Source organism: Myotis myotis, unplaced genomic scaffold (assembly GCF_014108235.1).
Source record: "Myotis myotis isolate mMyoMyo1 unplaced genomic scaffold, mMyoMyo1.p scaffold_m19_p_4, whole genome shotgun sequence".
Taxonomy (NCBI): Eukaryota; Metazoa; Chordata; class Mammalia; order Chiroptera; family Vespertilionidae; genus Myotis; species Myotis myotis.
The window spans coordinates 125,354,892-125,378,975 of record NW_023416346.1 but is presented as its reverse complement, the minus strand read 5'-3'; the positions used below and the strand labels follow the sequence as shown (position 1 = coordinate 125,378,975).

Genomic DNA, 24,084 nt, shown 5'->3' with positions numbered 1-24,084 from the left:
CTTTCAATGATTTTATCTTTACATTTCCACTGAAAGGTAATTTGTGCAATGAAATTGTTTCACACAACTGCCGAGGCAGAGAGAAAGGAAAAGTGATGACTTCGATCGATAACTCCTAAGAGCTGGAGCTGGAGCTGGGTAGTTTGTGGGTTTACCCAAACCCCATTTGCTTCTCTGGAGCAGCCCAAGAATGTTGGCCCTAAGTAGCTGTCCCTGCAGCTCTCCTTGCTATTTGCCTGTTTACCAGCAAAAATGGGTGACTGCATCTCAGGAAACATGGAGGAGAGACCCCGGGCTCCAGAAGTGATGGTACAGACCCACCCTCCATATCTTGTCCTTTCTGCAAGGACTCATTTCCCAGGGCTCCCTCGCTCTGACCTGCCTTCTTGTCCTGGCACATGAAGCTCATTCAACAAACTGTGTACCCTCTGATGTTGGCTCTCTTTCCTTGTTGTCTTCCGGCCACCCCTCGCCCCTCGGTGTGGTGCAGGGATCCTGATGTGGGAAGTGTTCAGCCTGGGGAAGCAGCCCTACGACTTGTACGACAACTCCCAGGTGGTTGTGAAGGTCTCCCAGGGCCACAGGCTCTACCGGCCCAAACTGGCATCGGACACCATCTACCAGATCATGTACAGCTGCTGGCATGAGGCAAGTGCACCACCAGGGGAACTGGGTGCCCTGTCACCACTAGGTAAAGCATTGTTGTGGGGGAGGCGCCAGCTTTGGATCAGGTGGAAATGGCCCGGGACCTCTGCCCTCAAGTGTTTGTAATTAAAAACAAGAAATGCAGGTGCCAACAATTTAACAAACAACTTATGTCCAGCACTGTTCGACAAATTTCATAACTATTAGCTTATTTATTCATCAGCAAACACACTGATATCATGGCTAAAACTAACAGAAGAGGAAACAGACCCAGAGACGTTTAAGTGACTTGCCCAAGGTCACACAGCCATTAAGATGCTGACTGGCCGGTCTTGGAGTTCCTGTTCTTAACCATATTATGGGGTCTCTCCTCGAGTAGGAAATGTGTAACAGAGAACTATAACCATGTGTAGAGAATACATAATGGACATGACTCCATCCTCTCTTCCCACACTTACCAAATGCTGAGTAAAAAACACTCCATGCCCATAAGGAATAAGAGTATGTTTTGGGGTAAACATGGAGCTGAAATTGCAGGAGGTTGATTTTCCCTCAAAGGACTCAGTACACACACACACACACACACACACACACACACACACACACGTGTACTCATACTGTGGAACTGAAAATACCAAGCAGTTTATAACTATACACATTATACATGTGCAATATAAACAGATCAAGTACAGGACTTACTGCCGTCACTGGTCAGTTGAAGAAGAGGAGCAAACAAGGGGTTTTGAGTTGAAGCCAGACCTCCTTGGCCCTCACCACTCTAGCTCCAGACACTAGGACTGCACCATCAGATGGACAGGGAGCCCTTAACAGGAAGGAACTGCCTTCTTTCCACAGCTGCTCCACATAAGTGTGTGAATTATGGCAGAATTCATTGAGAGGGGTTTGCAGAGACAATCCCTGATCAAGGTTCTGCATATAGTGAGCATTTTAGTCTCCCTTCAATTTTTTTTTTTGTTAATCCTCACCTGAGGATATTTTTTACATTGATTTTCAGAGAGAGTGGAAGGGAGGGATAGAAATAGAAACATTGATATGAGAGAGACACATCAATTGGTTGCCTCCTGCACGTGCCCCAAACTTGAAACTGAGGTATGTGTCCTTGACCTGTGGGCTGATGCTCTATTCACTGAGCCAAACCAGCTAGGGCTCTCCCCTCAATTTTATATTTTATTGCAAAACATTCACAACTTTCATTAGGTTCCAATTTATCTGAATTTCTGCCCATCTGATATATGAGAAATGGCAATTAGGGTAGCTTTCATATGTTCCTATTCATTATAAATGAAGTATATTTTTAAGGGCACTTGTATATATTGCTGAGAATTATATGCCATGTCTTTGCTCTTTTTTCTAATAGGTTTTTGTTTTCCCTACCTCAAGTTTTAAAATCCTTTTATAAAGTGAGCGCATTTAGTTTATATTTTAACTTACCAAATTTGACACCTTTATATTGATTTGTAATGCTCAAGAACAAGCAATATTTTTTCTATGTGTTGAAATCTAAGTTTGTATTTTTTAGCAGTGTTTTAAAGTTTTCTTTATTTGGAGGTACATTTTTGTTAGTATTTTATTTTGGTGTTGCTACTGTAACTGGGTTTTTCTCATTATATCAACTAATTGGTTATTGTACATATACATGAAGGCTATTGATTTTGTATGTTAATTTTATATACCGTTCTCCTGATTAATTCCTTTATTATTTGGGTTGGTTTTATCATGGATTCTCTTCATTTTTCCAAGTATACAATCATATCTTATGTAAACAAAGATACTTTTACTTTTTCTTTTCAATTTGTAGGACTATAATTCTTTTCTCTTTAGTAAAAATGTCTGTAGTGTTTTCACATTTAAATGTTGCTAGCTTTAGGATTCAGGTATAAATATTTTATATATTTTATTTTTAATCACAACCATCATAAACTAAACCAATGGTTTGGGGGTGTTTTTTTTTCTTTTATTTAGCTTCCAGAAAAGCGTCCCACATTTCAGCAACTTCTGTCTTCCATTGAACCACTTCGGGAAAAAGACAAGCCTTAAAGAAGAAACTAGGAGATCTGATAAGAATGGACATAAATGTTAGCCAACATCTTCATTCTTTTTAAGGAAAGTAGCAAGGCACAGATGACCTAATTTAGTGAGTTCTTCTTACTGGTATTCTGTGTGCTGTTTGTTATATTATCTAGAAATGAATAAAGTAAGAAAGAAAAGATTTCCTTGAAATTTAGGTCAAATTAATAATTTTGTTTATGCTGCTCTTAATATTATCATTCCAAGCCTATAGCAGAAGCACATTTCCTGATTGCAGTAAAGAGGGCATATACCACATGTAAAGATTGAACAGAACTGAAAAATTATTTGTTCCATATTTGTTCTTTTCTTTATATCATCACTCCCATGATAATTAAATATGCTATTAATAAGTACAAAATGTGGACATTTGCCTTCATGTTTCAATGTTCTCAATCTTTAGCATGCATGTGAATCAAATGAAGAGTTTATTAAAACACAGATTCCTAGGAACTACCCAAGAGATTCTGGTAGAGCAGGTCTGAGTGCAGCCAGAGAATCTACATTTTTAACAAGTGTCAATATGTTCCTGTGCAGTCAGAACTGCCCTAGGAGACCTCATTATATGATGGGCATCACTAGGTGGTCCACAACTTAATCCAAATAACACAATTCTCATCACAGATCATTGTCAAGCTTCACTTGAAGCTTATATTAGAACAATGACTTTATGTCACCATGTATACAAATATAAAACTAAAGTTCAACAATATTATCTATATTAATAAAAGGGTAATGTGCTAATTATACCAGTTCGACCGGACATCTTCCAGTCATTCTGGCTTCCTTCCAAACAAAGCCACAGTGGTGGCGGCCAAGGCAGAGGCGGTTAGGGGTGATCAAGCCGGCAGGGGAGGGCAGTTAGGAGTGATCAGGCCAGCAGGCAGGTGAGTGGTTAGGAGCCAGTGGTCCTGGATTGGAGAGGGTGCAGGCCGGGCTGAGGGATCCTGCCGCCATGCATGAATTTTGTGCACTGGGCCTCTAGTTCCATAATATGTTAACTATGTTTCACATAGAGTAAATTTTAAAAGGTGCTAAGGTATAACTTTGCCTTTTTCCAAGATCTTATATCTAGAATTGATAAGATTGTTGCTTTCTAGTCATTTTAAATCCTTGAGTTTGGGGCCCTAGGGCTTCTGGCCAGTTTGACAACTGAAGTTTCTATTTCGGTCTTCCTTCTTGACACAAAGGTGCAGAAGTATGAGTTTAGTTTCTCATGGCTATTATTAAAATATACTTTAGTTTTAAAACTCTTCCTGAGAATTCCCTCCTTCATAGCCTGCTGCTGAACCCATAGGTTTTCATCTCTCTTGGAGTCCTTCATTGTCATCTCTATAATGTCAAGAAGGGAAAGAGAGGTTATGCTGAGGGCACTATTACAATGGAAAGACGCCCTAATTAAGCCCTGCTACTACTTTCTAGCTATAAGTTAATAATCTCCCTCAAGAGACATTCATACCCTTTCTTGTCCCACTAACCCCCTCACCTCCCAGGTATTTCAAATTATCCCTCTTAGTTATGTGTTTCTTGACATTTAAATAATGATTCCTTTCTTTTCAGCACAATTGACTTATGATAATAGTCTTCTGTTTTTTTACAGAGGTACACAAATCTCAATTTATAATAAAATGAAACTTTAAAAAGAACTACTAGGGCATTTATACATTCATCATGCATTTATTTAGCATGTTCTCAGTGCCAAGTTCAGTGGGACACAGTCAGGTGGGAGTGCCAGCCATGCTGTACTCTCAGGTTCTATCTGCAAGGAACTACAGCACAGACTGTGATCATCCCCCAGAGGAATATTTTCCAGGCCCAAACTAGGTCTTTCTGCCCTACCCCCTTGACAGTTGTTTTCCCTTTTTCTTCTTATTTTTATGTATTTGATCTAAAATAATCACTCTTATAAATAAAGTAATACATGTTTGTTACAAAAATTCAAACAATACAGAATTGTCTACTATGAAAAGATGTCAAAGCCTGGCTTAGAAGCCTGGCTCCAAAAATCAAGTCAAGGAAGATTTTAATGTGGAGCTTTATCAGAAAGTAAATCCAGTGATGTTAGGGGGAGCCAGGTAATGGAACAATATTCATACTATTTAAAACATGTATAATAATTTTTAAATGCTGTTTAACTTGTTTAGTGGTGATACCTGACATTTATTGTTGTTGTTTTAAACCAGGGAGCTGCTTACACTTCTTGGCAGTGAAGAAAATGTTCATCCCCCCTAACTTAGCTAACTGACCCATATCTCTATAGAATTTATTAAGAACAAAGTTATCTAACATTATGCTGATTACCACACAGAGTGAATTGATGGGTAGAGTTTGGATATTTTAATTTGTTTAATCTATTTTAAATCAGTCTTTATGTATGTAGTGGATACTGTGCTCAGAACTGGGCTAGGGGCTCTGAAATTATATATATATATATCACATCAGGTTCCTAACCTAAGGGTATATATCATCTTAACATAACTTTTTTAGACTGAATTTTCAATTGCTTCATACAATAAATAAATTTTTAAAATTGGAATACATTCTAAGACATTTGAGAGGTCAAAGGTCCCAGACATTCAAACGGCAACCCAGTCCCTAGAAGGGGACAGAATCCACAGAAACCCCAGTACATAAGTACCCATGAGACCACAGGAGTGTGCAAATCTAGTATTTATTGAGTATATGCTTTGTGCTCAGTGCTACTCAGACATTGTGGGTAAAAACAAAAGATTTAAGAGATTAAGTGCCCACTTCAGAGGGTGACATGCAGTTGGATTTCCATTCACTCCACAGTTAGAGAACAATGGAAGTGAGTTTCTATCAGGTGTGCTAGGTGGGGCCCCAGGGGCTGCTTTAATATTGTCAGGGAGATGCTGATCAAGTAGCTTGGAAGTGAGAAGGCAACATTTTCTGACACTCTCTGGATTCTTCTCTCTTCTTTAGACTTGTCACCCTAAGGAACACATGGTAGTCCAATTATCACTGGGCAAATTGCTATCGTACTTAGATTTAGGTTAACATGAAAAAAACAATGTCATACTCTACACTTGAATTAAAATAAAGTGAACAATGTGTGTCATTTTCAATCTCTGCAGCTCCATCAGTTTACATGCACTGTTCTTAAAAGCTATCCATCTAGTCTCCATATAAGGCTCTTACACTGAATCCTCCCACAATATATGCCCTTTTTCCCAACTCCAGCAACACAACAGACACTTGCATTTCTATTACCCAAAGACATACTTTCTCAAATTTTGAGGCAGAAGTAAATACTAAAAGCAATGCAAGTAAAGAGGCCCTCTCCTCAGCATGTCTTCTTTGGACAATTTTACTGAACAAAGCCATGGTTTTGATGTTTAATGACATCTTTATAATCTCATACTTTCTTTAATGTGAAATTAACATTTTCATGCAATAAAATCACCTCAAGAGGGAATAAAATGGATTTTTCTAAAATGAAGTTTGAACGTCGTCACCACTTTGGAATCCTGGATTATTTTCTCCTTTACTCAAATTCACAGAAGAATAAGGATTTTCTTCATTTCCTGCTTGTTTTTTCCTGTTAAATAAAATAAAGTCACCTTAATATAGTGATGTTAGAATGACACTGCCTCCCTTGGGCCCTATTGGGCCCAGGCATCTTTTACATCTCAACATATAATCACTGGTGTATTTGTTTGCATATCAGTCCCCTACTAATGGACTATAAACACTTACAGTGCATTGGGTTCACTTTTTAGCTCCAAGATTGTCACCATGGCTGGCAAAGCCTAAGAGACGAGTTAGGATTTGAGCTCTGGGGTCAGAGAAAGGGGAGTCTCTGTGCCTCAGTTTGCCTATTCAGAAAATGATGGCAACTATGTGAAGACAGTGAAATAATGCTTGGAGAGCATTATTACTGGCAGAGCACTGACATTACCTAGCATATAACCCTCAATAATATTTATTATTATTATTATTATTATTAGGAACTCAGTGGTCATTTAGCCAATCACCTCATATTAAAGAGCTTCCCTACTACATTAGCAACTTCCAAAGTATAAAGATAAGGGTAGGACAGCTTTGTGGTACAACAACCAGCTTTGGAAACTGGGTATATATATATACCAATGTGTTACTTATTAGCTGTGTAAACTTGAAAAAGTTACTTAGCCTCTCTGAATCTCAGTTTTACATATGTATGAAGATAATTACACAGATATACCATAGGTTTTCTGAAAATATTCATGTATGAAAGTACTGAGCAGGTTATCCAGTGTTATTTTTCTGTGTATCTTCTATTTACATTGTGTGTGGCATGAAGGATAGGTGTCCCCAAATAATGTATTTAATGAATTAACTTTGGAATAGTATCTCATATGCAAATTTTTAGTATGTGGAAGAGTGCTTCTCAAACTGTAATGTGCACACAAATTACCTGGGGGACTTACTAAAAAGAAGAATCTAATACAACAGGTCTCCAATAAATTGATAATTTGGGTTGGCTTTATGAAGGGAAGTTGGATGCAAAGAGTGACAGAGACTCTAAGTATCCTTTGGTATTTTTAAAATTTTAACCATATGGATAGATTCTATTTAATAGCTATTTTTAAAAATGAAGCTACTTTGAGGAACTTAAAAAAATATAGTGAAGAAAATTGAGCAAAAATGACTAATGCATGTAAAAATTCCATCAATAATGTGTTCAAAAAGTGTGCGTATGAGTTCAATTAGGTGCTATAACATATTATTAACCTTAATTACATTAGCCCAACAAAAGTAAATAATTTCTCAAGGCCAGGAAAAAATATTCTAGTGGCAGAGCAAGACCATAAACCAGGTCTTTAGTGATTTAAATCCTCAATGAACTTGGACCTTCAACTCAAGAACAAATTAAAGGGTCCCTGACCCATGAACTAAGGGGATGACAGTGAGTCTGTGCTAACTGATAAAAAATGAAGATGATTAAAGAGTAGCAGTTTGAAGCAAATCTCAGAGCTCATTCTTGAATGTTTCACAGTTCAAACCTATCAAATATCCAGGCTAGACCACGGAGGACTCATCAGTGAGGATAATCCCCTAAACCATCCCACTACTGAGTTTTCATTGCCTCTTGACAGTAGGAAAATGATGCTGTGGCCAGGATTGGGTTTACCAGGGAATACTGGTAAACCTCGGGCTGGGTCTCTACTGTGTGGTAGGGCTTACTAGGTAGGTGAAGTGATGATGAAATGTGGCAATTATCCTTACAACCTACCACTTACTGCAAATTTTCTAATTAGTTTTCCCTAAACCTTTCTGTTTTAGGATAGATACCTCTAGGAAAGCTCACTTACTTCTTTCGGTCTCTGATCCCAGTGAAGATGAGCACGGCAATACCAATTACTACCACTCCCATCACGACTCCAAAAATAATCAGCCATACGGTGACAGGTGGTTGGTTAGGGGGTCCTAGGGTAGGCTGAATACCCAGAAACTCCAGGCTGTTGTCATCCAGGCGAAAGGCATCATTGATACGACCCCGGGATTTCCTATCCCCAAAAATAAAACACTTAGGCAAAAGGAACATGTTGGCAAAATAAAAAGGTGTGCAATTATTTACTCCTTATATCATTGTTCCTGAAAGGATTTGATAAGGCCTAGCCTAAGAATGTACACCTTAAAGAGCAATGAAATCAAAGTAGATCACCAGGTCCAAGGAAAGATATGTTTTAACAATTATGCACCTTTAATATCTTGCTATCTGGATTAGGTTTGGCAACAGCTTCATTGGATAATTGGTTGCAAGTGTGGAAACATTCAAACGGCTGGCATTTGTTCATTTGTGATGATTATGTTGCAAAGGCAAGAACTTCCCTTCTATCAGAGTATATCTACAATGACTTTATGTCAAATAATGGAAAAGGACAATTGAATGCACCTCTTCTATCCTATATAATAAAAGGGTAATATGAAAATTGTCCCCTCAACCAGGAGTTCAACCAGTTAGACCAGGGGGTGGAGCCAGGCCACCAACTGCCAGCACTCAGCCCCTCCCCTCAGATTGGGCCGGGCCTCCGGACCCCACCCATGCATGAATTCGTGCAACAGGCCTCTAGTAAATGAATGATGTCCTGTACCCAGTTGTATTTTCCAAATAAAAGGTGTTGACATTTGGAAGAAGCACTGGGCAGGGACATGGGAAAAGGGCCTTTGCCAATTTCTCCAGCACAGGGATGGGACATGGCTGAATTTTATAAATTAAAAATAAAAGGATGAAAATTCTTTTAAAAGCAAAACAAAAAATAATAAAATGGATAATATTCTGGATCAAAAACCAAAGTGTCTGGCATCCCATCGTCCTACCCTTGAGTACAGAGGTCAAGAGGTCAGAGCCCACCCAGGGAAGTAGAGCAGTCAAAGTAGAATTAGTCATGTAAACCTTGGCAACTTTAGCCTGAAAGTGTCTCAAGTCATTCTGGAAATAGGAAGTTTGAGGTCCCTTGCAGCTTACAGGGGGCTGGGCTCTTTCATGGAGGCAGTCAGTGAGTCTCTGGGTCTGGTTAGGTTGTACACCCACCTCTCTGCACATACACTGCCCAGCAGATCTTAGTTCTCCTTCTAAAGATGAACAGCAGCTCAAGAGGGCCATCTAGTGAGCTTCCCCCTAGCAGGCTATTGTAAGCCTTTTAATGCGAGGGGAACCACCTGCACCTGCCCATTCTTCACTTTTGCTGTTTTGGGAAACAGTTGAGGCAAATTGGGCAAGCTGTTCCTTCTAAATATCACTTCCCAAAGCAAGGCCCTCTCCTTGTGTGGAGGCTAACCAATGTCTAAGGAAATCTATGCTTGCCTACTTTGTTTCAGACTTTGGTAAGTTAAATGAATCCTACATCAAGTCCCCATAGCAAATGATGACAATACCTGTCCATGTCCCTTTCACACTGAAACTATTTCCATGAGTGCTGGCTAGACTTTCTTCAGCCAGTACCTGCTGCCTTTGCATTCTCAGGCCACAAGATTCTGCCCTGTTTGCAGGCCAGAAATGCTGGAGAATTTGTCACCTGTAAGCAGTTCCCAACCAATGACTGATGGGAGGTGGTGAATAAATATCCCAGCTCTGCTGGGACAATTTAGGTGCATATTCTACAAAGTATCCCATAATCCCCCAGCAAAATTGGAGCTCTAGTTGCCCACAGTGGTAACTTGCTCAGTAATATGTGATGTATTATCTTCCTTCCATTTTTTGTCTCCTGTGCACAGTTCTCTACCAGTGCTTCTTGAGATCACCTCCCAAATAAACTGCTTACACTCAAATTCTTGTCTAAGGGCCTGCATCTGCGGGAACTCAAGTCAAGATAATTCCCTTGCTATGAGATCCTTCTGGAATAAAACCCCAAGTTTTTAAGATGAAGTAAAACAGCTGATATGGCTCAGTGGTTTAGCATCAGCCCATGAACAAAGAGATCCCCCATTTGATTCCCAGTCAGGGCACATGCTCAGGTTGTGGGCTCAATCCCCAGTGGAAAGGCTGTGCAGGAGGAAGCCGATCAATGTTTCTATTTCTACATCCCTCTCCCTTCCTCTCTCTCTAAAATCAATAAAAACATATTTTCTAAAAAGATGAGATAAAATTTGTAAATGACTCAGACCATTGCCTGGCACACAGTAAGAGCACACTCAATGTTAGTGATGGTTATTGTTGCATTTGTTAACCCCCTTGACCTTATAGTTTTAAAGTAAAATATCACCTGATGGCATCTTCAACTTCACTTCTAGGAATGATGACAGATACATTTTCAGGTGAAGTGACAAAGAAGTTGAAGGAGATTCTTGGTTTTACATCACTCACCATCACGTTCTCCACCCTGAGGAGAAACAAAAGAAACATTCCCTTCATAGCACAGAGAACACAATGAATAGAATGACGACTTCCACTGGTGAAAAGGAGATTGGTAGAGGAGCACGGGGTTAATTAGAGAAATATGAGCCAGGGCAAACAATAGGACACATACACACACACACACACATACACACACACACACTAGCACTCCCTACCCAAAAAAGCTTAACACTGCCCAAAGCACATGAACTCGGCTACATAAGTTGTGATAGCATGTCTTTGCACTATTTGTTCTGCCACCATATAAAAATCACATTTTTTTTCAATGATAGAAAAATCCAAACTAAAAGCACCAGAAGAATCAGTGAGGAATCATTGGTGACTTGGGATTATGATGACCAATATGGTGGGCAGCAACAGCTTAGTAACATGGACAGAGGTGGTGTGTTTACATCATTGCAATCTTGCCCCACTCAACAGAACTGTCATGTTACACCTATGGATGTGGGTGAGGCGTGGGGTTTACAGTACAATGTGTTCTCAATAAAATCTGCCAGCGTGATCCTAATAAAATCTGAAGCAAATCATGTAGCTTGTTGGCCTTCTAACTCAAAATAAAAGCTGAAGTCCTCAGAATGGCTTGTGAGGCCCACATGAACTTTCTTCTCCCCTTCCAACCCACATGTCCCAATACCACCCTAACCACAGTGCCTCCTACTTGTCTTCTATTAGCTCACACTGCTCCAGCCACACTGGACTCCGTGCTATTTCTTCAACAGGTGAAGGATATCTGTTCCTCAGAATCTTTCCAACTGGTACTTTCCCTGACTGAAACATTGTCTGTATTACTGACTCTCTCTCCTACTTCAGATGTTTGCTCAAATGTTAATGAGGCCTTTTCTGACCATTTTACATAAAATTAAACTCTATACACTCACACACATACACACCACACTCCCTACCCCCTTTCCTATTATAATTTTCTCCCTAGCATTTATCATTATCTAATTCTATTTTATTTCTCTTATATACTTTGTTGATTGTCTATAACACACACACACACACACACACTATATATATATATATATATATATATATATATATATATATATATATATATATATATGGCCATTAGAATACTAGCTCAGTGAAGGGAGGTTTATACCTTTTTCTTTCAGTGTTGAGGGTACATGAGAGCATCTGGGGGAGGGAAGAGGAGAGGAAAAAAGAAGAGAAGAGGGAAGGGGAGGGAATTGGAAGTGAGAAGAGAAGGCGTTTAATAAGAACAATACTTTTGCAATCTGCAAGTCAACCAAATCACAGTTCTGTAAATACAATGGCCCACATTCTAGGATATAAAAGAAGTTTAAAAGTTATTAGGAGGATTTTCTTAATTTCACTTGAATAAAAGATAAAACATAATTATCTCCTCAGACCCAAGAATGAGGGAAGTACTAGTTGGAATAACTTGAAAGCACAGCAAATGAACTCACCCAAAAAGAATTGTCTGGTTTTTCTTTTCTAAAAAATACTCTCTCATGGCATATGCAACTGATGACTGGAACAAGTACATTTCATTGTCATTCCATTTATACTGCAAATTCAAAAGAGAACACTGCTCAGTAGGGATCATAGTATGCATGCAAGGCTTGATAGTACACAAGTATTATTTTCAAATTTGCTAATATTCCAAAGATTCTTGTTATTCAGTAAGTCAGTGACCTTTCATTTGAGGGTGAGCAGCATCACCTGGAGTCCTTGTTAAAACATTGCATACTGAGCCCCACCCTCAGAGTTGTATCTTTAACAAGTTCCCAGATGGTACTGATGCTGCTGGTCAGGCAACCACACTTTAAGAACCACCAAGTTCGCTGATTCTTTAACGTTAGTTTCATGTAACATGAAATAAACACTCTGAGGGCAGGCTTATAGACAGGAGTCATGCAAGTTATGGGTTTTGGTTAAATGTCCATATATTGTAGACAAGTATGCAGAGAATTACTATTTTATAGCAAGTTCTCAAATATGTATAGTGTAAAAGAAAACAACTTGAGATTCAAGGGAAAAATAATTCTATAAACAATGTAATTTGTTCTTTTCAGTGCTAAGCAAATATCTTGTGTATTTTCATAGTCTATGAAAAACTAGTTACAAGAGAAAAGATATTCACTCTTTCCTCCAGCAGCTGGCAGTAGAGATTAATGAGCAGCACAAATTTTGCATCTGTCCTTTCTCTTTTAAGAAAAACAATTATAAGATTTCACAAAAGAACTGTTACATTAGTTTCAGTTTGATATCACTCAAGTTCTGGAAAAAGTTGTTTTAATAGTAATAACATTATTAATATTTACTACTAATAATATTCTGGTTACTATTTCTATATTTTTTAGTTTGTTTTTATTGATAAAAGTATTACAGATGTCCCCTTCTCCTCCTCCCCCACTGACCTCTCCACGCTGCTTCAGCCACCTCCCCAGGTCTTCATCCCACAATTTTGTCTATGTGTGTGGATTATGCATGTATGCATATAAGTTCTTTGGTAAAAAGGATGAGTTCTCAAAAGATCCAATTAAACTTTGCCATGAAATAGCTTGAGTTGGACAGACATTCCAGCCCAGATGTGCAGTAGACGTGCTGGAAGTATAATTCTGGTCTCATCAGAAGAGCTATTTGCTCAGTGAATCAGCCTTAGAATGTTCAAACCCTCTGAAGGCAATAGTATTCAGTATTTAACAATCCCTCAGTGTATGGAAAGGGCACATGAGACAAAAGTTAAGAAAAAAAGAAAATAATTGGAAAGGAACCTGATATGCAGGATACTTTAAAGTGATTAAAATTTATTAGGTCAATGGAGAACTAATAATGCAAGACAGAGAAAGAATCCCAATGATAAGAAATAGGAAGTGTGTCTTTTAAGGCTTGGGAAGTGATTCATCTCCATTTTTATTATTACTTTTTAAAATGTTCAGTTTCACTCCTACTATGTTACTTACATTCAGATGTCTTATTTATGAAAAATATACTACAACAAATGTGGAGTCTTTGATAATATTTAACTTCCCAGGAAAAGTAAGGGAATGGAAATGCAATCTTTGGATCTATCCAGTGCAAATAACAATTTACTATAGCACCTTGGATTGTTTTGTCCAATAGTCCCAGATTATTCTCTAATCTTGCAGAAGCTTCAGGGTGCCATGCCCCCACCCAGTCCTTTGATTCCCATCTGCCTGAGACAACATTCTCCTCTTCCCCAACCAAAGCCACTACTTTTTCAGACTAGATAACCTGAAACAGTGTTGAGAAGAAAGCACTAGCTGATTAAAGTAATTCACAAGAGGGTGTAAGTAATATGATTTTCTGTAAAACATTTTGGTATCCCAAAATGCATCTCTACATCAGTGCTTCTCCAACTTTGCTGTTATCAAAATCACCTGGGAAGCTTTCAAAACACTTGATGCCCAACTCTTGATGCCACACTCCAGAGCAATTAAGTCAGAATCTCTGGGAGCGGGACTCAAGCATTAATATTTTTAAGACATTCCATATGACTCCAGTGTACAGCCAGGCTTGAGAAACGGTGTTCTAAATCAGAGCGCCCCAGTCTTTATTGTGTTTACAAATGACCTGGAGGTTTGTTCAAATGCAGGTTCTGAATAGTCAGGTCCAGGGCGGGGGCCTAAGATTCTGCATTTTTAACACATTTCCAGGATATAGATGATTGAATAAAACGAAGCAAAGCAAAGCTCCCTGCATTACTTCTAAAAACAAACAATCTTTCAAAATATAACTATGTTTTCTCCCTCAAACACAAGTAATGATGATAAGAGTGAATTGTAAGGATGGGTATTTGATATTTAAGTTTGGATGCTTTCTCATTGGTCTTCATAACACCTTCAAGGAAAAAGTAGACATAGCCAATCCAATAAGGAATGTGTTACTGAAAGTAAATAAACAAAAGCCAAAGGCCAGAATTGGGGACTTGTAGTTCCTAAGAGAACCATGTGGGCACTCATCTTTTAGACCCCACTGGAATGGGCTGATTGTGTTATTGTGTCCTACTTAAGGGCATACACTGAAAGTGCCCAGAATACTCACTGCTTTTTCTCCAAGAGCTGATTTCAGGCTTATCCTCACTTTAATGCTTTGCTCAACATCTGATTAAAGAGAAATCACAGCTGTTATTACACATGACAGGTTGACCATGTGTGTTTATTTCCTTCCCCTCCCCAAATCCCATTAAAATGATAGTAATTGAATTTTAAAAGAGACCTAAACACACTTTTGGAAAATGAGAAGTAATGGAGGAGTGGTAAGTGCTTTCTCAAGGGTCAGGAAGTCATGGCCTAATTTGTACACAGAGGCAGTGCAGACCTCAAAAGTCCCAGAGAATCCCAGAGAGGCTTGCGATTCGGGTGCAGCTGGGGGTGGAGAGAAGATACAAACTATTCCAATATATCAAATATTCTTTTCATCCCTTTGCTGCTTTTCTGGGTTGAATCTACTGCTTTCTGGATGCTGTCTTCTTTCTTGAGTTAACTTTTTTTCTGGCAATTACTTTTATCTTTCTAAACAATTTATTTATCTTGTTATTTCTTTATTGGCCAGTTTTAGACATGCACTTCTGCTTACTCTTGCACCTCCTTTTATCACCAAAAGCCACAAAATAAAAGATATAAAATAGTATATTACTTGGCTCTGCAGATATAATGATATAAATATTGATAATTTCTTTACTAAAAACCATGATTAAGTTTTATTGTCTTTGAAGAGTAAGATTTGAGTACAGTGGGTTTGGGGATGTTATACTCTTTTATTTTAAATATCAGGCTAACAAACCAGGAGGAGGGGTAGTTTGGGGCCAGAGAAGACTAGGCGAAGCAGAGAGGGAGGGATTTGAAATGTGTCAACTCAGTAAACTCACATGGACTCCAGTCAGAGAACCATCCCACAGAATTCCCAGAGCGCGATTCCACAGAATTACCAGAGTTCCATCCCACAGAATTCCCATTCTGCTCTTTCAGCCAGGTAAACAAAGGCTCAAAGTAGTTGAGCAGTGGTTTTGCATCCATTTTCTTTGTTCCTACAATCTTTTCCAGTGCTAAGGTCCAGGGTTCTGATTTTCCAAGTTTCAGCATTTCACTACATGGGAAAAAAAAGGGGGGCAGGATAAGTTCAGGGCCTTTTGAGGGATTTCAGGTGTACATATATTTACATGTATGATCTATGGTTTCTCCTCTTTGGCTTGGGTAAGTTTGCTCCTGGCAGATAAGAAAATAAGGCATGTTAATAGATGTATTTATCCTTCAATCTCTTCTCCTTTCTAATTACTACAAACGGAACTCTGTAGTACTGACATGGAGAAAGGAGGTGGCCTGTCCAGCCATCACATGGTCTAAGTTCCCATATGACCACAAAACAAACATTTAATTAGTGGATGAGGACATTTTGAGGCCAAAATTTTTCTTTTTAGACAAAAGAAATCAAAGTTAAACATAGACATAGGCGTTGAAATGAGTAATTTTGGATAGTAGGAGAAGTTCAACATTTTGAAGCATTTCTTACAGCAGCTTATTCCCAGCTTCTTTGGAATTTGAGATATCACATTTATGAAGGGGACCTTGATGTTTAGCTATTTGACAGAGGGCTTCTTGAAACTGGAATTCAAAAATGGTCCTTGTGAAATAACTGTAAAAGAGACAAAGAAAACAAGCAGGCCCATGTTTAGTTACTATGATAAAGTCATAGATTGAGGCATATATTTAAATTCTGAGGCCCTAGTAATCAAAGAGATACTTATCGAACCTCTTGCTCCAGAAAGACCCAAACATGAACCCTTATAGACTCATCATAACCTACATGCATTTCTGTATCAGCTGATAAAAAGGCAGTATTATTTTGTTAAATGTTAGCTCACATTTGTATTGTGTTTTACAGATGGATAGCTCTTTCTCATATAAATGATACCAATCAGTCCTTACAGCAGGTCAATAATATTATTTCCTCTGTATAAATAAACTGAGGCTCAGCAAATTCAAGTCTGGGGCTAATAGGTGCAGAACATAGGTTTTTGCACTTCATGTTAAAAATGGTCTTTCTATTACAATCACTCTGAACTCTGCCAGTAACAATAAGATAAACAAAAACACTTTTTTTTATTTTTATCTCAAGGATAAGGATACTATAAATTCCTTGATGGGAGAGAAAAGATTCAAACAGTTTTATTTAACCCAATAAATTGTGTTGAGTTAAATTGAATGGAAATTCATCATCTATTTTGAGGTTTTGGGGGCTGGAAAGTAGGTGGAGATAGAAAGAAAAATTATAGCCTTTGCTTAATAGATCCCTATTTATCTGCCATTAGAACAGCTGTCCACAAACCTTACTAGTTAAACAGTGAGGAGAAACTATACTTTACCGGATAAATGAGTAATCATTAGCAACATGGAACAGAGATGCGGGGTCACAATATGTTTCATCATGGGGCAGAGGTTCCATCACTCCGACTATTTCTCGCCTTTGGGAGGAAAAAAGAAGATATATTAGCTCTGGGTCACCCACTATGAGGAGGTACAGTTGGGTTCAATTAGTGCATTTTCATCAGCCAATGGTATTTATACTATAACTAGAGGCCCAGTGCATGAAATTCATGCACAGGTAGGGTCCGTAGGCCTGGCCGACGATCAGGGCCAATCTGTGGGATGACTGGCGGGGCGATCAGGAGGCCCTCGTTGGCACCTGCCTTGACTGGCCTGAGGCCTGGGGGCTGGGGAAGCTCCTGCATTGAGCACCTTCCCCCTGGTGGTCAGTGTGTGTCATAGTGACTGGTCGTTCCACCGGTCATTCCGCCTTTTGGTCAATTTGCATATTAGGCTTTTATTATATAGGATTGGTTGTCAGGTGAAATAGAAACCATGCCAAAAATGACAGACTACAGACTATTATGTAGTTATCTCTTCCCCTTTTTTAATTCAGCCAAACTATACCATAAGAAAATAACTGGCCAAAACCGGTTTGGCTCAGTGGATAGAGCGTCGGCCTGCGGACTGAAAGGTCCCAGGTTCGATTCCGGTCAAGGGCATGTACCTGGGTTGCGGGCACATCCCCAGTAGGAGATGTGCAGGAGGCAGCTGATCGATGTTTCTCTCTCATCGATGTTTCTAACTCTCTATCTCTCTCCTTTCCTCTCTGTAAAAAATCAATAAAATATATTTAAAAAAAAAATAACTGTATCTTCAAAATACCGATTTAATAAAGTGCATTGCATGGCCTAAGACATACAGTGAAAGTCCTAATAATTCCCCTCTGGCACCACAGTTTATGTGCAGACAGAATTTTGTAAAGTTGAAATCTTACTTATTTTTCAAGGCTAATTCAAATGTCCCTTTCTTTGAGGCCTGTCCCATGTTTCCCCCACCCAACTGGCAGCACATTGAACCTTCTTTTCCTCTTTCCTTCCTTCTGCCCTTCCCTCCTTCCTTCCCTCCCTCCTTTCCTTTCTGTCTTCTTTTGTAATTTTTTATCCAAAACCCATTTATTTCATATCTGCATGTGCCAGGCGCTATGCAAAGCACTTGAGAAACAGTGATAAATAATGTAGTGCTGAAACTATTGAAAGGAATCATTATCTGTTGCCCAAATGTGCCAGGCTCTCATTGGCTTGGAATTCTTTCTGTTTCCCTCTACACACACATGGTTAACTCCTGCAGCTTTCTCAGAGCTCAATTTGGATGCCTCTCCTCATTTGACCTATCAGACTTGGCCTTGGAGCCCCACTTGGCTGCTCATGGATCCCCATTTCTTCCCATCACAATACAACATGTTGCAGTAGTTTCATTTTCCACATCTCTTCATAAACTAAAGTTCTTTCAAGTCAAGGATAATATCTGGAATGATAAGCATTAGATCCCCAGGGCTTTACCTAAAATGTAGAATTGATATTTTTGTTTAAAAGAATAAATATAATGAATAAATTGATCACTTCCTAAATAATATCACAGTTTAATGGGTGACGAAACACTGAAGAAGACAGTGTAAGAAGTTGTATCACCTGGTCCTGCCTGGGTGGGAGGCAGAGCCAAAACACATTTATCTGAGGAGAGGGCACCCAAATAAAGACTTAAAAAAATAGAAGAAGTTCATGTGTTGTGGTAGTAGTAGTGTTGGTGTGTGTGTGTGTGTGTGTGTGTGTGTGTGTGTGTGTGTGTGTGTATGGTGTCTGGTGATGGCAGTCCCTAGCCCAAATGCACTTCTCTCTCATTTTCACATATTTAGCCCTGCCTCAGCATATTGCAAGATTTAACTGTTGAAATCCAAGTTATTTTGAAATCCAATCCTAGTTGTTTTAGATTGAGTTATCACAGAAGCAGACCCTGAGACAAGGTCCTGAGAAATGACCCTAGGAAACATTGGCAAAGGAGTGAGGAAGTGAGACAGGGAAAGAAAAGCAGCCCTTAAAGATGTATGATCAAGCAAATTACCAGTCAAGCGCTTTAAAATAAACAGCAAACTTATGAGAAAACATTTTACTGATTGCACATTCATTGACTTACTTCATCTCCCACCACTTTTTCATCCACTGCTCTTTAGGAATTTCACCCTTAAAGACCATCCACCTCCACTTTTCTAACATGTAAGTGAATGGTAGAGTTCCAACAATATTAAGTGCTTGTTTGAGTAGGAAGTTTATTTCTGTTTCTGAAAGTAAAATGGAAAAGGGTAAATATTAAAATGAGGATGACAGTAGGTGTTTTGTGTTGGCTAATTTCCTAACCTCAAAATATTCCTCAAGATACACTTACTATAAGGATGATTACATGAAAAATATTCACAGTGGACATAATATGTATATATTAATTTTCTCACCTAAGGGATTTGGAGTGAAGTCTTGGATAGAACAGATAAGATAAACCCACAAGTAACCCCTAATCCTCATTTTTTATTAGTTTCAATTGCCTTCCTTAAATATCTGTTATCAGAGATAAAGCTATTTCATCTATTTTTCCAGTCATACTGTTTATTTTTTGTAAGTTCCACGAAGGCAGTGACTGGTGATGTTTCATTCAAGAGTGTATATCAGGGGTGAAGAATCTTTTTCTGCCAAGGGGCATTTGGATATTTATAACATCATTCGCTTAATATAATTCACTTAATATAAATTTATGTTGCCATGAAAAAAGCTCCTAGATTTATTGAATTTTGAGTCCTGCCTACGGTTGCCCTGGCAAGACCAGACCAAATGATTTTGAAGGCCTTACACAGACCCCGGGCTGGATGCTCCCCACCCCTGCATCTAGCCTGGTGTTTGCTACATGATGCACTCTGTGTCTTTGTTAAATAAACACATAATAAACAAAGGAGGCCAAAAGCCAGTAAACCAGGAAGTAAAACAAACAAGAACCTCCCTTAACCATCTCTTGGATAATCAGAAGTACAATGTTCTTTAAATGTACTGATATTTTCCTTACCTAAGTTTAAAATGCTTTAAGAAATTATGTTATTTCATTTATCCTTTATTAGTGATATAAAAAGGCAGTAGAGTTCACTCCAGTGTACAAATGAAGCTTACTGAAATGTAACCAGGAGAATATTATCTATTTGTCACACCAATCTAACTCTAGTGTCTATAAATATGCCTTGTACATAGTATGTGCTCAATAAATATTTTTGGAAGAAGAAATGGAGGGAAAAAGAGAATAAAGGAACTTATTTGTTTAACATCATTTACCAATCAGGGCAGAACCAAGAAAAGGAGTTTTTCAAATAAGTGGTTTAACCATGTTTAGTACTGTCTTTGTGATTCAACCATCTTTTCCTGCTGTCAGGGAATATTTTTTAATGATAAAACAAATAGTTGTCTATTAACTGACTTGATAATGATATTTTAAAATTAGAAAACAGGTGTGGTTATTGTGAACTCCCTTTCGTTTATTGTTCCCTTCATGGGAGGATGCTGCTGCTCATCTACTACCTACTGGGTCTGCTTATAGTAGTGACTTTTTCAGACATGATGATGGCTTTACACTGACCTAATCCCAGGTTCTCATGAGATCACTAAGGTCTAGAGCTAGAAATCAAGGCAAAGTGAATTGCCCACACAAGAATGGAGCTTGTGACCTTGACCTCATTGACCAAACCTTCCAACCAGCAGAGCTGATATTTATGTATCAAATAACTAAGGGGACAGAAATACTCAAAAGAGAAGAATATATTTGGCTCTAAGTGTCCTTCTTTTACAAAGAAGAATCAAAAGCCATGGCATCCTCACTGAAGAATCTGGATATTGTGAACTTTTGTCGTATTCTATCAAGTCTAAGCTATCCAAAGACAAACAGGCTACCTTAAGCAAAGATGTTGAAAAAGAGCGTGGATCTGAAGGGATGTTACAGGGGCAAATTTATGCTTCCTGCAGATAAACAAAACATTTCTGTCCTTTCCAATCATGATATTCCACCACCTGTTCTTTAAGAACTCCCAAATTTCAAGTTATCATTTACTTTGCATAATATGATAGGAAAAGCTTTAGATTGGGGCCCTGGGTTTGGTTTAGCCACGTTGCTTTTTGACCTTGGGCTGGTTACTTTCCCTCTCATCTTCAGTTTGCTTCACTTTCCCTCTCATCTTCAGTTTGCTTCTTCTGCAAAACAGTTTTTAGAATCTGTTCCCTCTAACATTTTGGGAAGTTTTTACCTAGAACCAGAAGGATCTAGTCAGAACTCTAACATTAATTAGCCAGGTGACCTTGGATAAGTCATTTCCATTATGTGGGCCTGTTTTAGATGTTTAAAAATATCTTGTTAGATGTTTCTTAGAGCCCCAAGACCATTCGTTCAGTTGCCTCTTATGCCCTCTTCAAAGATACAAAACCACAAATTGGCACGTCATGATAAATACTTATTTTTTACAAGTAGCAATTTCTAGTTACCCATAAATACCTTATACTTTATGTGGAAAAATTAAATATATCCTATGCATGATAATAAATATTTTTCCCCACATCAAACTAAAGAATCCATCAAACAAGGCATGAAAAAATGTCTATACCACTGTCTTCAGAAAAATCAGGTGGCAGAAGACCCATGACTTTCAAATGCTTAGGTGTAGCTACAGAAAGTGACATGACTTCCCCAACAGCTTCATGAAATCCTTCATTTGCTCCATTTCTTAGTAGGTAGGGTTGTGTGGCATATGCCATGTCATACTGGATGTGTCCCATCTCATGATGGGCTGTCAGGAAGTCATCCATTGTCACCTTTGTGCACATCTTGATCCTGCACATAAATGGACAAGATTAAAATGAATCTCATTGAGTTTCATTTAATCATCACAGTAGAGTTGTATAGGATTTTGGTAGCGTGGATCATCTTTCCAAGATTCATTCACCAGTGAATCTTGAGGACCTACCTTTTAGGTCCTAGAAACTATGCTAGGTGCTGAATATAAAGTGATGGGCAGGGTTGAATCCTGTTCTCTTGTTCACAGGCTAACAGAAATAAAAATAAGCAGAGTCCTCTACTACAAAATCTCTGAGACAAGTACTCTGTAAGTGATCAGTAGGTATGGTTTGGGGCATAACAATGAGTGAATGTCCTAGAAGTACCAAGAAGGGAATAACTGAAGATGCAATGAGTTTCTGGACCTTGATCAGCATGCAGAAGTTTGCAGGTAGATGGCAGGGAGGGACAAGAGGATGACATTCCTGGAGGTGCTCAGTAAGAAAGGCTTAAGAAAAAAAATGCCATTCAGGACACTGCAAGCAGTTTGGTATAGTCAGAATAGTGAAGTAGTAGGAGAAGGGGCTGGAAATTGTTAGTTTGGAATAATTAGCTTGTAAGTCCAGGAGTGCGTGTGGTGGCCCATGAAGCAGGTATAGGTAGAATGGCAAGAAAAGGAGGGCCAAAGCAAAGTCCTAGGAGGTCCCAGTATGTAGAGTGGGGAGATGAAGATGGCTCAAAGGAGTTAGGGAGAGGAGTCAAATAAGTCCAGCAGAGGATGACAATGAAAAATAGCATTTCAAAGACAATTTGTAAATGTTATCTAATGCTGCTGTGGCCCAATGAAATAAGGACTGCATGTGGCCATTAGGTAGTGGTTCTTTTCAACTTGGCAACAGCAATTTTCATTCAGGTGACTGTAGGGGGAGCAATTTCATTCCGGTAAATGTAGGGTGGGGGGTCATATTTCAGTAGATTCCAAAATTAATTTTTCTTCTACCACTCTAACCATATCATCTCCCTGATAAATACCCTTTGGACTCCCCACTGCTTAAGAATACACTCAACCTTCTTTATATACCCCAACATAACCTAATTTTCTAACTTGGTTATTTTCCATTCTCTTTTAAAACAATTATAAGAATAGTTACTATATATATAAAGTCTACTGTATGTAAGTTCCTGTGCTAGAAAACTTATGTATACTTATATTTAAGCCTCACTCTAGTACTGGAGCCAGTAAATTATGGACTGAGGCTGACCACCTGTTTTGATAAAAAGGTTTTATTGGCACACAGCCACACTCATATGTTTATGTGTTACCTAGGGCTATTGTCATGCTAAGAGGTTGCAACAGAGACCTGCAAAACCTAAATTATTTACTATTTGAGTCTTTATAGAACAGTAGTGCCAACTGCCACTCTAGTGGATTCTGCTGGGTTCCTGCCCAGATCTACTTTACCAAGCGCATCCACCCATCTTCCAGTTGCCTGAGGCATAGCCCTTAACAGCCAATAGCTACTTCCTTCTTCACTGTTTTTGGCTAAATGTGAGGTGCCTCAACCAGGAGGTTATGTCCCCCTCCCTCACTCAGGCAGTCCACAGTCAATGAGTGACTAATATGAAAGTACATATTTGTTCGTTACATACACCTTGTTTCAAGGTATGACCAACTCAGGTCCAAATCACTCTCCAGAGAGCCCTGTGGGATGAGGCTGAAGCAAGTCTCCAGATGAGACCACATCCTTACTTAGATCCTTCTCCAGCCCCCCACTCAACTTCCTTCACTCCCCTTTGCCTGAGAGCTTTCCCTCGATGCAGCACTTGTACAGGAATCTTCATTTCAAGATAGGGAATCCAGCCTAAGACACTCACAAACCTGCAAACTGTGAATTACTATTCCATTTTATACATAAGGAAACTGAAACCCAAGAAGGTTAAATATCTTGCCCAAGGTTGCCCAGCCATTAAGTGGCACCTGGAATTCAAAAGCCTGTGCTCATTATGCCCTATCACACAGAACCTCTTCACAGGCCCTTTATTCTAGTCTAAATGTGCTGATATCAGGACACAATGCCAGGTCCTGCGTCTCTGCATTTAATCCTGCTATTCTGCCAGCCCAGTGTACTCCTCCCAGCTCTGTCTGTCTGTCTGAACGCTTCCTGTCTTTCAAGCCTAATTCAAATGCCACCTGAGAAGCCCTGTCTTATCCTACATGCTATTCCAGGTGTGGTCAGTTCTCTTCCAATTCCCCCATTGAGTTGTCTCAGTTTCTCTTAAGACATGTACCACTTTCTTTTATCCTAGCTTATTTATTCACCTGTCCTGTCTCACTCACAT

At 39.0% G+C, this 24,084-nt stretch overlaps 2 protein-coding genes across 3 annotated transcripts in view; one reads left to right on the top strand and one right to left on the bottom strand.

Moving 5' to 3' along the window:
- BMX (BMX non-receptor tyrosine kinase) overlaps positions 1-3,488 on the top strand; it is a 47,219-nt gene extending 43,731 nt beyond the window's left edge. Inside the window, exons 18-19 of the mRNA XM_036306071.1 lie at positions 491-648; positions 2,629-3,488. Coding sequence (XP_036161964.1) covers positions 491-648; positions 2,629-2,703 — 233 coding nt within the window. The 3' untranslated portion in view covers positions 2,704-3,488. The remainder of the gene's footprint in view (positions 1-490; positions 649-2,628) is intronic.
- Positions 3,489-5,388: 1,900 nt separating this feature from the next.
- ACE2 (angiotensin I converting enzyme 2) overlaps positions 5,389-24,084 on the bottom strand; it is a 41,165-nt gene continuing 22,469 nt past the window's right edge. The window contains exons 10-20 of one of the 2 annotated variants that reach the window (XM_036305841.1): positions 21,575-21,801; positions 19,084-19,228; positions 16,950-17,048; positions 16,097-16,219; positions 15,456-15,673; positions 14,630-14,688; positions 12,028-12,128; positions 10,443-10,559; positions 8,049-8,243; positions 6,158-6,292; positions 5,389-5,686 (exon numbers count right to left, since the gene is read on the bottom strand). In XM_036305841.1, coding sequence (XP_036161734.1) covers positions 6,184-6,292; positions 8,049-8,243; positions 10,443-10,559; positions 12,028-12,128; positions 14,630-14,688; positions 15,456-15,673; positions 16,097-16,219; positions 16,950-17,048; positions 19,084-19,228; positions 21,575-21,801 — 1,393 coding nt within the window. In that variant the 3' untranslated portion in view covers positions 5,389-5,686; positions 6,158-6,183. The remainder of the gene's footprint in view (positions 5,687-6,157; positions 6,293-8,048; positions 8,244-10,442; positions 10,560-12,027; positions 12,129-14,629; positions 14,689-15,455; positions 15,674-16,096; positions 16,220-16,949; positions 17,049-19,083; positions 19,229-21,574; positions 21,802-24,084) is intronic. The other variant, XM_036305842.1, reaches the window with a different exon arrangement.